General features: G+C 41.1%; 2 protein-coding genes across 5 annotated transcripts in view; one reads left to right on the top strand and one right to left on the bottom strand.

Annotated features, from left to right (window-relative positions):
* CEP95 (centrosomal protein 95) overlaps positions 1–8,649 on the bottom strand; it is a 34,874-nt gene extending 26,225 nt beyond the window's left edge. The window contains exons 1-4 of one of the 2 annotated variants that reach the window (XM_072781117.1): positions 7,929–8,649; positions 6,189–6,317; positions 4,963–5,070; positions 991–1,101 (exon numbers count right to left, since the gene is read on the bottom strand). In XM_072781117.1, coding sequence (XP_072637218.1) covers positions 991–1,101; positions 4,963–5,070; positions 6,189–6,317; positions 7,929–7,947 — 367 coding nt within the window. In that variant the 5' untranslated portion in view covers positions 7,948–8,649. The remainder of the gene's footprint in view (positions 1–990; positions 1,102–4,962; positions 5,071–6,188; positions 6,318–7,928) is intronic. The other variant, XM_072781118.1, reaches the window with a different exon arrangement.
* DDX5 (DEAD-box helicase 5) lies at positions 8,070–15,422 on the top strand. Of its 3 annotated transcripts, none has more exons than XM_072781121.1 (14): positions 8,070–8,214; positions 8,839–9,017; positions 10,236–10,401; positions 10,734–10,830; positions 10,929–11,062; positions 11,184–11,249; positions 11,520–11,661; positions 11,752–11,912; positions 12,001–12,173; positions 12,501–12,611; positions 12,825–12,886; positions 12,961–13,020; positions 14,264–14,488; positions 14,716–15,422. In XM_072781121.1, exons 2-14 carry the CDS (start codon positions 8,974–8,976, stop codon positions 15,117–15,119), a joined length of 1,845 nt encoding a protein of 614 aa, XP_072637222.1. In that variant the 5' UTR covers positions 8,070–8,214; positions 8,839–8,973; the 3' UTR covers positions 15,120–15,422. The 3 variants fall into 3 exon arrangements, with proteins under 3 accessions (XP_072637222.1, XP_072637223.1, XP_072637221.1); XM_072781122.1 differs by lacking the exon at positions 8,070–8,214 and adding an exon at positions 8,376–8,552; XM_072781120.1 differs by lacking the exon at positions 8,070–8,214 and having other exon boundaries at positions 8,773–9,017.
* The last annotated feature ends 332 nt before the right edge of the window (positions 15,423–15,754 follow it).

Consider the following 15,754-nt stretch of genomic DNA (forward strand, 5'->3'; position numbering starts at 1 on the left):
ATCACTAAAGAGTCAGAGTTTAAAAAAAAAAAGAGTTTAGAGTTAATTTCAAATGTTATAATCACAGCATACATTTCACCATCAACAGGGAGAGAAATAGGAAGAGTAAACCTACCGAAATTTTTCTCTTCATTTATATTAGAATTTGTTACTTCTGCTAAAAATTTGTTGGATAACCTTAAAATAGTAAAACCATTCTTATATGGGCCATATACTACTCCAATCATAACACACAGCACTATTTATTTACTCAACCCATCTCAAATCTCAAAGACGGGTTTTTCTTCTTTGCAATAACACTGCAATGAAGACTTTTAAGCACCTTCCTTTTATATTACCTTCCTTAGGATAAATCCCTAGAAACAAGATAAACTGAGTCAAAGATTATAAATAGCTCTTAAATACTGTTGATCCACTTAAATAACCATAAACCTTTCATAAAATATGGCGATATTATCTTTATAATTATGAAAAACCGTAAAATAAAACTTTTACACAATGAATTGTTACAATTTGGGAAACTGGGTTACTCAAAGACTAAAATAAAATGTTCAGGCTGTCACAAACCTAAATGTAGGTTGAAGATAAAAAAACACAGCAATTCTTCCTGCTAATGTTTTAGCAATATCCAAATTATAACAAAAATGGCAGTTCTGGCAGAGGAAAATTATAGAGTAAGAAATTTCATGCAATAATAGGACAACAGACAAATTTTAGCCAGAATTTAGCTATTCTAGATTAGCTTTTTTTTTTTAGATTAGCTTTAAAATAATTTATAAGCAACATCCAAGTTGACAAAGGACATGGTAACAGTCTAGGATAGTTTTCAACCACTTAGAACAGTAAGAATTGTGATTTAATATGATTAAATTTACCAGGAATATGCATTAGTGATTCTAATTCCCATGAACAAAAACAGGCAAAAAGGGACATGATATAGAATATAAACCAAATTTTTTAACAAAATCAAATTTCTATTTTCAAACTTACTTTTCTCAAGAGATGTCTCACTGATATTTTCTGTAAGATACTCCAGCAATCCATCAAATATTTCTAGCAGATTCTTAATAGATTCACTATCTCCTTTCACTATATTTTCTCCTAAACACAAAATAAAGAGTTAAAAATATTAACCAAGAAATTGAGAGCCCCATAATTTTGAAATGAAGATATCACCATGTAAATACTGTTCAAGATAAAAGAATTATAAACTACCTCAGAAAAAACAATATTATAAATACTAAAAACATGAATTTTCTGATGCCTGATTATGTCTGAATAATCAAAGGAAGCAGCCTTGAATATAATGTTTGATAATTAATTGGCACATTCCATCCTTTATCAAGAAACAAAGTAAATGGACTTAAGGAAACACACCCTAGGTAAAACTTATACCAAAATATAAAGCATCTAAAGCAGAACTTTATTAGGCTACTGAAAAAAATGGCAGTGGAGAACACAGTGGGATACTACTTCTAGACAATGGCTTGTTCTAAAGATAATAGCAGTAGCGTAATAAAACAAAAACTAAGGTGCCTGAGTGGCTCAGTCAGTTAAGGGTCTGCCTTTGGCTCAGTCATGATCCTGGGGTTTGAGCCCTGTGTCAGGCTCCCTGTTCAATGGGGAGTCTGTTTCTCCTTCTGCCCCTTACTCTCCTCGTGCTCTCTTACTTGCTCTTTCTCTCAAATAAATAAAATCTTAAAAACAAAAAACAACTTGTTACTTTCATCAGGAGTTCTTCATTTTTTTCTGTTAACTCCTATTCATTTTGTTTGGATCACGCCATTTTCTTAATTAAAAACTGTCCATGACGGGGATCCCTGGGTGGCTCAGCGGTTTAGCGCCTGGCTTTGGCCCAGGGTGCGATCCTGGAGTCCCAGGATCCAGTCCCGCGTCAGGTTCCCGGCATGGAGTCTGCTTCTCCCTCTGCCTGTGTTTCTGCACCTCTCTATCATGAATAAATAAATAAATCTTAAAAAAAAAAAAAAAAAAAACTGTCCATGAGTCCATGAATACAAACTTTCAATTTGTATAACTTTGTATAACTTCCAATTATAAAATAAGTCACAGATATAAAAAAATAAGGCATAGGGAATAATGTTAGTAATATTGTAATAAGCATTGAATGGTGACAGATGATAACTACTCTAATCACAGTGAGCACCGTACAATATACAGAACTGTGGAATCACTATGTTGTGCACCTGAAACCAATATAACTTTGTATTTCAACTATACTTCAGTAAAATTTTCTTTAAAAAACTGTCCATGTATATACCCCCCCCCCCTTTTTTAAAGATTTTATTTATTTACTCATGAGACACACACAGAGAGAGAAGCAGACTCCATGCAGGGAGCCCGACGTGGGTAGGACTCTATCCTGGGACTCCAGGATCAAGCCCTGGGCCAAACAGAGGCGCTCAACCGCTGAGCTACCCAGGCATTCCTATAAAACCCTTTTTAGTCTCACCTTACCCCCAACTTCTCCAGTCCAATTTCCCACCATATCCACTTTATACAATCCCTAGCACAATACCTGGCCCATAATAAATTTTCTTTCAAGGTTTTATTTAAGTATTTGAGAGAGAGAGAGAGAAAGCATGAACAGTGAGGAGGGGCAGAGGGAGAGAGACAAGCAGACTTCCCACTGAGCAGAGAGCCCCCTGGGGGCTGCCTGATGCGGGGTTGATCCCAGGACCCCAGGACCAAGACCTGAGCCGAACGCAGAGACTTCAACCAACTAAGCCACCCAAGTGCACCCCATAATAAGTTTTTAATAAATGCTAAATTGAAATATTGACAAGAAATGGGTTAGTAAAAGCCTGGAAACTTGGCACGCTTACTGTCACGTAAAATGGACTCTAATCAACATCAGGTATGGACAGAATTTAACTCAAGACACCTCCACCTGGGTTGTCCTCTGGGAGATCATGCTTGTATTCTCATAAGTTCAAATCGGTAAGGGAGAGGCAAAATGGAAATATGATATTTGACAGAATCTAGCCATTCAAAACTTCATTCATGATGCAAAACAAGCCTAAACCAAAAATGTGATGTTCTACACTACTAGTACAGATGGACAACATTTGTCAATTTTTTTCTGTTTAAAGCAAACAGAAATCTTGTTCTTAAGCCTTATGTTTTTCTGGCTTAACAAGATACACAAGTATACCCCAAGGGCATACTCAGAACTTCTCAGTTGCCAGGATGGGGAGCATCCTCTGCCAACCCAGCAACTAAGACTGCCCGCCAGAATGCAGTGCTTCATGATTGCTTTAAACAGAAAACAAGAACTAAAAAGCTGCTTTGCAGTATACCAGAAGAGGTAAGTAGTTTTGCAACTTTTCATGGGGTGGGTGTGAGTTGTCAGGAGTAGCTCTTCATTAAAAAGTTGTATACGTAGATACAACCTTGCTATAGATTTAAAAAGCACAAATGCCAAAACTTGCCATATTCGAGTGATAAAGCAATTCTAAGTTGAAGAACAGGGAATTCCTGGGATCACCTTTAAAGTGAATTATCTCCAAACTAATTTACCACATTTACTCACCCAAAACTCCACTCAAAAACTTAAGACAATTTTCAGTAAAATTTGTCAATATTAAATTGAGAGACGCAAATGACTTATCCTGATTAATATTTTTCTGTCTTAACTGCCAAAGAACAAACCAATAGTGTAGTGTAAGCCTTCTCTTAGTGATGCAAATGTAGTTTCAAGTGCACAGATTCCCTGTCTTCTTTACTTGAAATTAATTTACTGGAATAATCCTCATTTTCTTGCTATCTAAAATATAGAGATTTATAAATATATTTGGTAAGTTGGCTTTAGAATACAAGCATGATATAGTTTATATTGGAAAAAGGTTCACAGTTTCACTTTATTAATTTTGAATAGACAATATATTCATGAGGTTTAAAATTCATCAAGGGTGGGACGCCTGGGTGGCTCAGTCAGTTAAGCATCTGACTCTTGATTTTGGCCCAGGTCATGATCTCAGGGTTTTGAGATTGAGCCCTACACCCACAATGCTTAAGATTCTCTCTCCTTCTCTCTCTGCCTCTTCCTCACATTTGCACACACACATTCTCTCTCAAAAATGAAATAAAATAAAAAAATAAAATTCGAAAGTGCAAAAGGTGTATAATGAAATCTCATCCCATCTTCATCCTGCAGCGCTGAAGTTCCTCTTATTGGAGGCAATCAGTATTACAGGTTTCTTGCACATGCTTTGAAAGAGTTCTTCTGCAAACAATCAACTATTTATTCTCCTCACCTTCGTTTCCTACAAGTAGCACCACACTGCATATTATTATCAAGTGCACATATTTCTGACATTATATATATTGGAGACTGTTGCACTAACATGTAACATTGTACATAATGAGCACTATCAAAAATCTTCTACAGTGGCAAATACCCTGTAGGGAGTTATCATAATTTTTTGTTTGTTTTGTTTTTGCTATCATAATTTATTTATTTATTTTTATTTTTTAATCTTTTTTTTTTTTATAATTTATTTAACCTGTCCCTATTCAGTGGACATTTAGATGTTGCTAATTTTTAGCTGTCATAAACAAGCAGCATGTTAGGTTTAAAATAACTAAATAACAGGGCACCTGGATGGCTCAGTTGACTCTGGATCTCAGGGTCATGAGTTCAAGCCAAACATTAGGTGTGGAGCGTACTTAAAAAAACAACAAAACAAAAAACATACTTCAAACTACCAGCTAGGATACTTATATCTCAGACCCAAGTCCATCAAAAACTCAATGTCTGACTTGCTGAAAAAGCTCTCAAGGATGGCTGCCCTAATTCTACTGATCAATTGTCTTGGCTCAGTGTTGTCATTTGGTTTATTTCATAAGCTTACTCATCTGGTTACCTATACAATCTATAGGATTCTACCTAACAAATTATTTTAGTAAAATACAAAATTATCTGATGGTTAAGTATATACCAACCTGTTATGTGAGACAAGCTGACTTGCAGGTAATCCAAGGCCAGTGAATCAATTACCGCTTGTACATTGTGAGCTTCATCCTCTTGACTCCTAGGAATAGCTATGAGGTCTGTAGGGAAGAAAAAAAAAAAAAAAGCTACAAAATTTTTCATCTGGGGGTCCAAATTATAATGGTCTCTGACCAGGCTTCTGAGTCCAGTTAACTGCTACAAAAGCAAGCTCTACCCAAACAGAACAGGCTATAAAGTACAGATAAAGCTAACAGAGCCTGAATCCTACAGAGCATCTTTATTGGCTGAATACTTAACATATATATGTACCATAAGCACTATACCATAGAAAAAGAGACCCCTAAATTCAAGGGGATGCTAATACTCTAATAAGGGAAACAATACATAAAGTGAGACTCTAACCCATAATCATGGTGAGCTTTCCATGAGAGGAAAAAAACCCACAAAAGGTACAAAAGGAGAGTTCTTGTAAGTCTTGTCAAAGCAGCCTAGTAGGAATTATTGATATAATGATTTAAAAGGTCAGTATAGACCAGAGTGAGGAAAGATTTTAACATCAACTTTGAGAGTTTCTCCTCTGGTATTGAGAGAGATGAATTTTGGGGGGAAGGATGAAAGAAGTATTTTAAAAGACTGCTCTGATAACTATATGCCCTTGCAGTCAAAATAAGGTTAAGACTAGCAACAAAGATACCAGCTAGAGGCCATCTCCATTATTCCAAGTGATGAGGGCACTAACTCATGGTAACAATGGGAAAAGAAGAGAGACTACACAGTTTTAGTACTTAATGGTTATGAGCTTCATAAACAAACAGAGATAGTAGAGGAATCTTAAAGACTCTGAGCTACTCAACCAGGGATGCAGTACAAACATCAACTCATATTTGTAATATTGGTTAAGCAACAGGACCCAATAGTTTTCCAAGTTCCACTCAATTTTAGGTACATTTACAGAAAAGGTGTGACTTTCTGTAGGTAAGGTATTAGGCATAATTAAACAGTAATGACCAAGACCACTCAACCCTATTTGACCAAGGTTGTTACTATGTGTGGCTCTCAGGAAGGTATTAAGGTAACAAATGTAACAGTTAGAAATAAGATATAAACAAAGGAAAAAATTTAAGATTTTATAAATACTATAGGATCTAACTGAGGGCACTCAAAACTCCTGGCCTAAGATATAGTCACTATTACTCCCACTTCTTAGTACCCTTACCTGGTACCTTTTCTCCCAAAATAGATTGGTAAAGAGCAATAAAAACATTAGCATCACAATCTTCTAGTTCTCGTATCCTCAGGTGTATATGACATTTCAAAAGAAGGTTATTGGCAATAGTTATCCACTCTGTCAGGAAAGGAAAAGATCAGCCTTAAATAACACTAGAAAGTCAATCCCCACAAAGATAAACACCAAATGATGTAGAAGATAAAATATCTGATTATAGAAGGTCAAAGACCCTCTGAGGCATGATTTTTGAAAACATATTTAATTTCTTGGGATGACTTCCAGAGTGCTGGAATTTCAATGCAGTCAAACCTATAATGCAAATCCAATTTTTACTGTTGCAAACTAAAACCTTGTTATTTTACCTTTTCTTATTTTACAAGCCATACATAGCTGTTTTTTAACATACTTAAAAGTAAACAGGAATAGATGTCATAAACGAGACAGTTTGTTAACGATTGTCTGAGATTAGCAGAAACTAATTAATGGATGCTGCTTCAAATTCCCAATAGCATTAGTCATGTTTCTACCCAATTATTTTGTGCAAGTCAGAATTTCTCTGGTGCCCCAAAAGGTGGTGATTAATTCAGGCTGTTAAAAAACTGAAGTAATGACCCCAACACTGCAACATTTGTTTTAGTTCTTTAAAAAAATTACATTTAATGGAGGCGCCTGGGTGGCTCGATCGGTTTAAGCCTTTGCCTTCAGCTCAGGTCATGATCCCCGCAGGATGGAGCCCCCAAGTCTGGCTCCCTGCTCACCGGGGAGTCTGCTTTTCCCCTTGCTCATGCTCTCACTCAAATAAATAAATAAAATCTTATAAAAAAAAATAAAGTCAATGAATAAGAAGTAAAATACAGGCAATACACAAAGACATCCCTAAATTCAGAACTAGCACATGACCAACACTGTTGGAAGTTTCCTGTGTGCCACCGCACCCCACCCCCAGATACGGTCGGAATTAGCAAGATTATTTCACGACTTTCTCCAACAAAGGTAATTTCTAAAGCCTGACCTATTTGCTCCCTGATACAATTTAAGGTGGTTAAGAAGTCCTTCTACTTCGTATTTGACGAACTGAGCGCGTTCAAGGCACGTTATCTCCCTGTCCCCGTGCCCACTTCTCACAGCTGACCAAACCACGAGCTGGTTTGAACGCTGTCCTGAGGAAAGGATGAAAAGAAAAGCGTCCCGGACAACCCAACCCACTCGGTTTTCAAAAGCGGTTGCTAGACAATGCAGGTAACTCCAGAGGGCACTGAAGAGAAAAATCCGCCACTATCCTACTGTGGCAGGAGCATCAGCAGATCTTTAGAGTGCCGTTCCCCTCAAAACTTCAATGCACATGGAGGTAACGGCCTCAGTCCCCACAATCCAAGAGGCAGAGAGCGCGCTGACAGTGGCTGGATGCCCCAGAGAAACACGAGTCCCGGGAAGCAGCTTTCCGACTGCCCTTTTTGCAGCCAGGTTGCGGGCGTGCTGCGGGCCTCGCCACGGGGTTCTTCTCTCCACACCCCAAGATCTCGCTAGATGGCCTCTAGGAGGGGGACCCAGAGCGGGGCCAAGAAACCCACGGAACCGCCGACTACGACTGGGTGTCTGTCACCAGCCCCGCCGGCAGCCCAGACCCAGGGAGTCCAGCCGGAGGATTCGAGATAAAAGGCCTAGGAGCGTCCGGCGGACTTAAAGGGTTTCAGTCCACACACACCCGGGCTCCGGGCCGAGACTCACCAGCCTCTGAGCCGGCCATGTCACGGAGGCAGGTCGCTGCCGGACTTCCAGCTGGGCGCGAGGCGGACGGCGTCCGGGAAGGGCCGCACAGCGCAGACGCAACGCCGAGGTGGGGGGAGAACGAAACGAAAGGGCAGGGGGTGAAAGAGGGAGGGACGTTAAAACGGCTTCTTGCTGCTGATTGGTCATCACGGGAGGACTTCCTTTCGCAGCACGCGCCCAGGCGGCGGTTTGTGGGCTCTAGGTACCATTCTCCGCGGGCAAGATCCCGCTGAGGGATTCTCAGGTGGGTGGATTTGACAGGCCGGGTCACCCAGCGGCCCTGGCCGGCCTCCCGGGGGCAATAGTACGGCACTTCCGGCGAGCTATTTCGTTTCGTATTCCTCCGCCGACGCCAAGTGGAGAAGTAGTGCGGTCCGTTTACCCGATGGGCGGGAGCAGTCACGTGACAATGTCAGGCTCCGCCTTCCCGTCTCACTTGGTTAGGGGCGTGAAGGCTCTTCGGAGACGTAAACATCTCCAAGTGGGCTGAGTGGGTTGGTCTGTGCTGGCCATTTTGTCGGCAGGGCTAGACCTGGGAAAGGGCGGGGTGGCTTCCTTGAGGTGTGGAAAGACGAGAAAAAGGTGAAGAACACAGAGTAGGCTAAGGCGTCTCAGTGCGGGTGGGCCCAGCCGTGAAAGGGGCCCCAAGCCGGCGACTCTGAGGGAACCGGAGGGTGGGGGTGGGGCGAGAACATGGCGGATCCCGGAACGCCGGCGGGCGTTGCGGCCTCTGCGCAGGGGCGGGGTGATTAGGTCATAGAGCGGCTCCCAGCATTCTCCGCGGCGGAGGAGGCGGTCCAGGCTATAAAACCGGCTGCCGGGACGCGGCCGGCACCTCATTCATTTCCACCGGTCTCTTGTCGAGCAGCTCCGGCCCCTGTCATCGCCGCCCCGCTGCCGCTGCCGCCCCCGCAAGGCTTTGCCATCGCCAAAGCCACCTGCAGCGACTCGTCGCACCCGATTCTCTTTACTTCGTTCCCCGCCAACCGCAACCATTGACGCCATGTCGGGTTATTCGAGTGACCGAGACCGCGGCCGGGATCGAGGGTGAGTGTGGGAACGGACTTGTCAGGCCCGGCAGTGGGGGATGGGAGGCCGATGAAGGAGGCGGCGGGCGGGGGCGATGGACAGTCGGCTTTTTCCTGCTATATTTAACCTTTACGAATCGAAGGCTTGCGCCATTTTGATATTTGTCCGGAACTGACAGAGGGATGTTTCCCTGTTAACGGTCCTCAAGCTCGCCTTTTGTTGGTGGGGGGATGGGGGAGGCGCCGAAGCCCCCGCCCCCGCCGACTGAGCAGCTGTTGGGGAGAATTCGGGGGAGTGTATTTCAATGGTTGGAAAGCGCGACGCTTTCAGGAGAACGAAGTCACCGCTGTTCGGTGCATCTTTTCGGGAAGTGTTGTAGGGGCCCCGGGAGTTCTGTGGTAATCGAAGGGGTCGCCTCACGAGCCATTGATGGCGCGGGAGCAGGAGGGCGGCCGGCACCGCGGGAATCGGCCATGTGGCTGAGCCGCGGGTACAAAATGCCGGCGTCGGACATGGCGGCGGCGCCTTTGTTACCCCGCCCGGCGGAGGAGCTCAAAATGGCAGCGTCGAGAAAATGTGGCGCAGAGAGAAATGCGAGACAAAGGGGGAAGCGCCGCCCCAGCGGGAACGCCGCCCGGTCCGGGACTCCTCCCCCGGTAGTTGCCAGCTCCTCCTCCTCTTTTTCTTTGCGTTATATAATTTTGCTATCTTGATGAGGAGCCCTCCGGGGGGATCCCCCCAATTCGATGGGCTTGCATAAATGTCTCTGAGACCACCGTCCTTGTTCTGTTCTCGTTGGTGCTGTCCCATTATTCCTTAGAACCAAAGCTGCTTGGCTTGGAAAGAGCTGATAATAACATTGCTGTTAAGCACCTCCCTTGTATTGTCTCTCCCCCAGACATTTAATGCCTAAGCTCACGGGAAAGACTAGGAGCCACAAGCTGTTGTCTATCCTTGTAATCTGAACATGGGGCGTTTGGGCAGCCAATTTCCGACCTGATAAATCCCGGGCTGTTGATTTGGCTTCAATAGTGTGTATTTGGGACAACGGAAAGTGAGAGAGATGGTGCTAATTGTGGCTTTTGAGAGCATGACCCATCACTAAGGACAGTGCTAAGTCTTAAACCTCGAAAAGTCTTTCATTTATCTGTACTGTGTGTCAAGGGACAATAAATAGTCTGTATGTAAACGTCTTAGTAGGTAGTTGAAAATATAACTTTTTTGTTTTAATTTCAGGTTTGGTGCACCTCGATTTGGGGGAAGTAGGGCAGGGCCCCTATCTGGAAAGAAGTTTGGAAACCCTGGGGAGAAATTAGTCAAAAAGAAGTGGAATCTTGATGAGCTGCCCAAATTTGAGAAGAATTTTTATCAAGAACACCCTGATTTGGCTAGGCGCACAGCAGTGAGTAATTTCACAGGGCTTCCTTGGGCTGTAACTCAACAGTGACTTTTAGTAAACAGAAATTTGAACAGAGGCCTTGGAAAACTCATATTTTCTGATAGTCGAGGAAGAGGAGGTGCTTTGGCAAGTGGTATCTTTGAATTTTTCTGTTTAGAGTGGTTAAATATAACTACAATAGATGGATCTTGTGCTCTGTAGGTTTTCTATATGTGGATATAGATTTTAAATGGCCCGTTACAGTTTGCTAATCCTTGATAAACTTAAGGCCTGCTGACTGCATATTGGTGAAGGTTGTTATGGTACTTAGTAGGTTATTAAAATTTGTTTTATAGCAAGAGGTGGAGACATACAGAAGGAGTAAGGAAATTACGGTTAGAGGTCACAACTGCCCAAAGCCAGTTCTGAATTTTTATGAAGCAAACTTCCCTGGTAAGTGCTAGTTCAGAGCACTCACTCCCCCCCCTTTATTAATTTCACCCTTTTTCTTAGCTTCACTAAATTTACTGAATTACTGTTGCTAATTACAGCAAATGTAATGGATGTGATTGCAAGACAGAATTTTACTGAACCCACTGCAATTCAAGCTCAGGGATGGCCCGTTGCTCTAAGTGGTTTGGATATGGTTGGAGTAGCACAGACTGGATCCGGGAAAACATTGTCTGTAAGTGTGGAAGAATTTTTGAGTTTTAATATGTGATTATGTTAGAGAAAATGGATTAGTGATATAAGGAAATTAGAAGCTTTTTAATTTAACTTTTGTTTTGTTCCCCCACCCCAAATAGTATTTGCTGCCTGCTATCGTCCATATCAATCATCAGCCATTCCTAGAGAGAGGTGATGGGCCTATTGTAAGTATATATGTGTGTATTTTTTCTTAATTTTTGTGTGAGTACAATAAAGAGAGTTGCAGAATATGTAGCAAAACCAATTCTGGTAGTTTCACATAGAGACATCAGTTGTGTTATGTAATTTAACTGGAGACAAAGTTGCCTTGATTATCCTGGAATATTGGACAGCAAAATCCATTAGCTGCTGAAGTAATGCCAGTAAATGCTCATAAGTTTAAAACTAGGATCCAGGACTTTGCAAAAACCTATTCCACTTTCTGTTTCTCTTAGTGCTTGGTGCTGGCACCAACTCGGGAACTGGCCCAACAGGTACAGCAAGTCGCTGCTGAATACTGTAGAGCATGTCGATTGAAGTCCACTTGCATCTATGGTGGTGCTCCTAAGGGACCACAGATTCGTGATTTGGAGAGAGGCATGTAACAAAAATACTTTTTCTTCTTTTTGTTGGTGTTAGAAAGTCTAGATGTTACAGTTCTATTTATATTTATATGTTTAACTGAAGGTGTGGAAATCTGTATTGCAACACCTGGAAGACTGATTGATTTTTTAGAGTGTGGGAAAACCAATCTGAGAAGAACCACCTACCTTGTCCTTGATGAAGCAGATAGAATGCTTGATATGGGCTTTGAACCCCAAATAAGGAAGATTGTGGATCAGATAAGAGTAAGTACCCCTAAAAATGTTTTATTTTGAAACGGGGCTCTAAATTTATTTAGAATACAATGCTTTTTTAAAATCCAACATTCTTTAGCCTGATAGGCAAACCCTAATGTGGAGTGCAACTTGGCCAAAAGAAGTAAGACAGCTTGCTGAAGATTTCCTGAAAGACTACATTCATATAAACATTGGTGCACTGGAACTGAGTGCAAATCACAACATTCTTCAGATTGTGGATGTATGTCATGACGTAGAAAAGGATGAAAAGTAAGTTTTTTATAGAACTAAAAGTTCAGTGTACAAATTTAGAAGTTAAGAAACTTACATAGGGTAGAATGTGAACGTGTTCTTTTAAAATCCTGTCAATCTTAGCAATATTTCCTTCATTCACAAAATTGGTTATCGGTAACATTTCTTTTAGGAGAGGAACCTGTTTTGTGGTTTAAGGACCAAAGGTAGAATTGCTTGATAAGTGTTCAAGCAGGTGTTTTTTCATTCATAGCCATGTAAATTGAAGATAGTTCTTGAGTGACTATAAATGTGTGGCCATAATCATGGACTTCTTTTAAAATTCACTATTTTTTTTCCTCCAAGACTTATTCGTCTAATGGAAGAGATCATGAGTGAGAAGGAGAATAAAACCATTGTTTTTGTTGAAACCAAAAGAAGATGTGATGAGCTTACTAGAAAAATGAGGAGAGACGGGTATGTGAGTTTTTTCCATTAAAGCAAGTATATGAGAGCTGAATTTAAGGGAAGGGGCAAGTGGATTTGAATGTCATAGATAAGTTTACCTGGTATAAATAAAACTGCATGGGTCAGGTGAAGTTAAAGGAATTAGTGACTAGATAGGCAGTAAAGTAAAACCTATCAGGCTTTAAATGCAAAGCCTACTGACAAAATTTTTCTTGAATGTAGGTGGCCCGCCATGGGTATCCATGGTGACAAGAGTCAACAGGAACGTGACTGGGTTCTAAATGGTAAGTCAGATGAAAAATTTTTTCCCTCAGAACCTGGAGTTCTCAGATTATTGATGATCGTTTCTTTTTCACAGAATTCAAACATGGAAAAGCTCCTATTCTGATTGCTACAGATGTGGCCTCCAGAGGGCTAGGTTAGTAAAAACTCGAATTCGTGGCTTGGTTTCCCAGAAGATCTCCATATAATTTTTTTAAAGAAAGTTTATTGCTTTCTTTAACCTCTGCATTTTTTCTAAGTTTTTTTCATATAAAGGTGCAGTCTTTGTGGCAAGGCCTAGGCATGACAATCGGAGGACTCGAGGGGGATGGAGGACTAGTGATCGGCTGGCTGCTTCCAGTCGATTAGAGAGGTGAAAAGCTGAAAGTGTGCCAGTAATCTTCAAAAGGCAGAACATACCACCTCTGCCCCGTAAACTGTTCTCTCCGGGGGAAAAAAATGGAAGTTATCCTCACAGTTCACTGCCGTGGTATTTCTTCTGTCCCATGCTTTGCATGACTGCCATGGTACAGCATTGTTTCAAACTGTTTACTGTGATCTGTGGGTCTTTGAGTTTCAGTGAGTTTGCTGAAATGTTGAAGAAATATTTCCAAACTTCAATGTTCAATGAAATTTTTGTTCAAGTTTGAAATGGAGAGAGCAGCTTTAAAAGGTACTAAGCCTTTTACAAATTGGTGAGTACTGGCACATGAGATCTAGAGCAGGAGCAACTTCTCACACTTAGTCAGTGGGAAAAGAAAGCAGTGCTTTGAAAGTTCCTCCCTCACCTACACAGTAGTCGTCATGTCGAGACCTGCCAGAGAGAGACACATTCTCAAGTGAATCCTGGCTTCTTGGAAGCGCTTGCCTAGACGAGACACAGTGCATAAAAACAACTTTTGGGGGACAGGTATGTTTTTCTTGCAGCTGCGGTTGTAAGGTCTTGGCAAGACAAGCAGTGTGGCCAGAATTTTGAACTTCTGATGAGTGTGTAATGCAAAGGACCATGTACATTTTTGTTTAAAGGTCCTCAAAATGAGCACATGAAGAGGTTGCTGTGAACCTTTAAGTGGCCCTACTGCGCAGAAGCATTCAGATGTCACTTGATGATCTGTAAGGGGACTTGCTGGTTTGGGAATATGTTAGAGAATACACGTCCTTTTGTTAGGTGCTCTGTCATTGGGTGGGCAATGAGACAGGTAGATGGTGTGTGCTTTTTTTTTTTTTTCCTTCCAACCTCAATGGTATTCCTACAGGGAATGGATAACCATTTTAACTGTATTTTTTGCAGCCCGTACCTTCTTGGGAATACAATTGTCTAACTTTTTATTTTTGGTCTGGCTGTTGTGGTGTGCAAAACTCCGTACATTGCTATTTTGCCACACTGCAACACCTTACAGATGTGGAAGATGTGAAATTTGTCATCAATTATGACTACCCTAACTCCTCAGAGGATTATATTCATCGAATTGGAAGAACTGCTCGCAGTACCAAAACAGGCACAGCATACACTTTCTTTACACCTAATAACATAAAGCAAGTGAGCGACCTTATCTCTGTGCTTCGTGAAGCTAATCAAGCAATTAATCCAAAGTTGCTTCAGTTGGTCGAAGACAGAGGTTCAGGTAAGACTAACCTTCATTAAGAAATGTTGGTGATTTGGGGTCACATGATTGTCTGCAAATCCATTAAATGGGATTGGCAGGTGAGTAAAATCTTCATATGAAACTGAGAAAACACTTTAAACTTTGAATAGAGCTTCTTTCTAATTTTTTCTGTACTAGTAATGATTTGTGCTGTGGAAATAATCAGCTTGCAATTCTTTTTTTTTTTTTTTTTTTTTTTTTGACAGGTCGTTCCAGGGGTAGAGGAGGCATGAAGGATGACCGTCGGGACAGATACTCTGCGGGCAAAAGGGGTGGCTTTAATACCTTTAGAGACAGGGAAAATTATGACAGAGGTTACTCTAGTCTGCTTAAGAGAGATTTTGGGGCAAAAACTCAGAATGGTGTTTACAGTGCTGCAAATTACACCAATGGGAGCTTTGGAAGTAATTTTGTGTCTGCTGGTATACAGACCAGTTTTAGGACTGGTAATCCAACAGGGACTTACCAGAATGGTTACGATAGCACTCAGCAATATGGAAGTAATGTTCCCAATATGCACAATGGTATGAACCAACAGGCATATGCATATCCTGCTACTGCAGCTGCGCCTATGATTGGTTATCCAATGCCAACAGGATATTCTCAATAAGACTTTAGAAGTATATGTAAATGTCTGTTTTTCATAATTGCTCTTTATATTGTGTGTTATCAGACAAGATAGTTATTTAAGAAACATGGGAAATGCAGAAATGACTGCAGTGCAGCAGTAATTATGGTGCACTTTTTCGCTATTTAAGTTGGATATTTCTCTACATTCCTGAAACAATTTTTAGGTTTTTTTTGTACTAGAAAATGCAGGCAGTGTTTTCACAAAAGTAAATGTACAGTGATTTGAAATACAATAAATGAAGGCAACGCATGGCCTTCCAATAAAAAATATTTGAAGACTGAATTAAGTGGAAATTGTACTTTATTTTACATCTATAATGTCATGTAAAACTTTGCTTAGATGGTCTGGTTTGATTTTTTTTTTTTAACCATAAAAACTAAATTAACTGCTCCTTTCTATGATTTAGGTTTGGGAAGTGGGGAGAACAGAAGGCCCTTCTTAAAAATGATCTATTTATATTGCAAGAATTAAATGAGATTAAGTAAATTTACAATTGTAGGCTAAGTTGTATTAAGGCTTTCTGCCAGTACCTCATCAGGTGAGTCATTTAATAGCCTATTTATTAGCAGAATGGGGAAGTGAGATTAAAATAGGACATAATCAACTGTATAGCC

The sequence above is a fragment of the Canis lupus genome, chromosome 16 (assembly GCF_048164855.1).
Source record: "Canis lupus baileyi chromosome 16, mCanLup2.hap1, whole genome shotgun sequence".
Taxonomy (NCBI): Eukaryota; Metazoa; Chordata; class Mammalia; order Carnivora; family Canidae; genus Canis; species Canis lupus.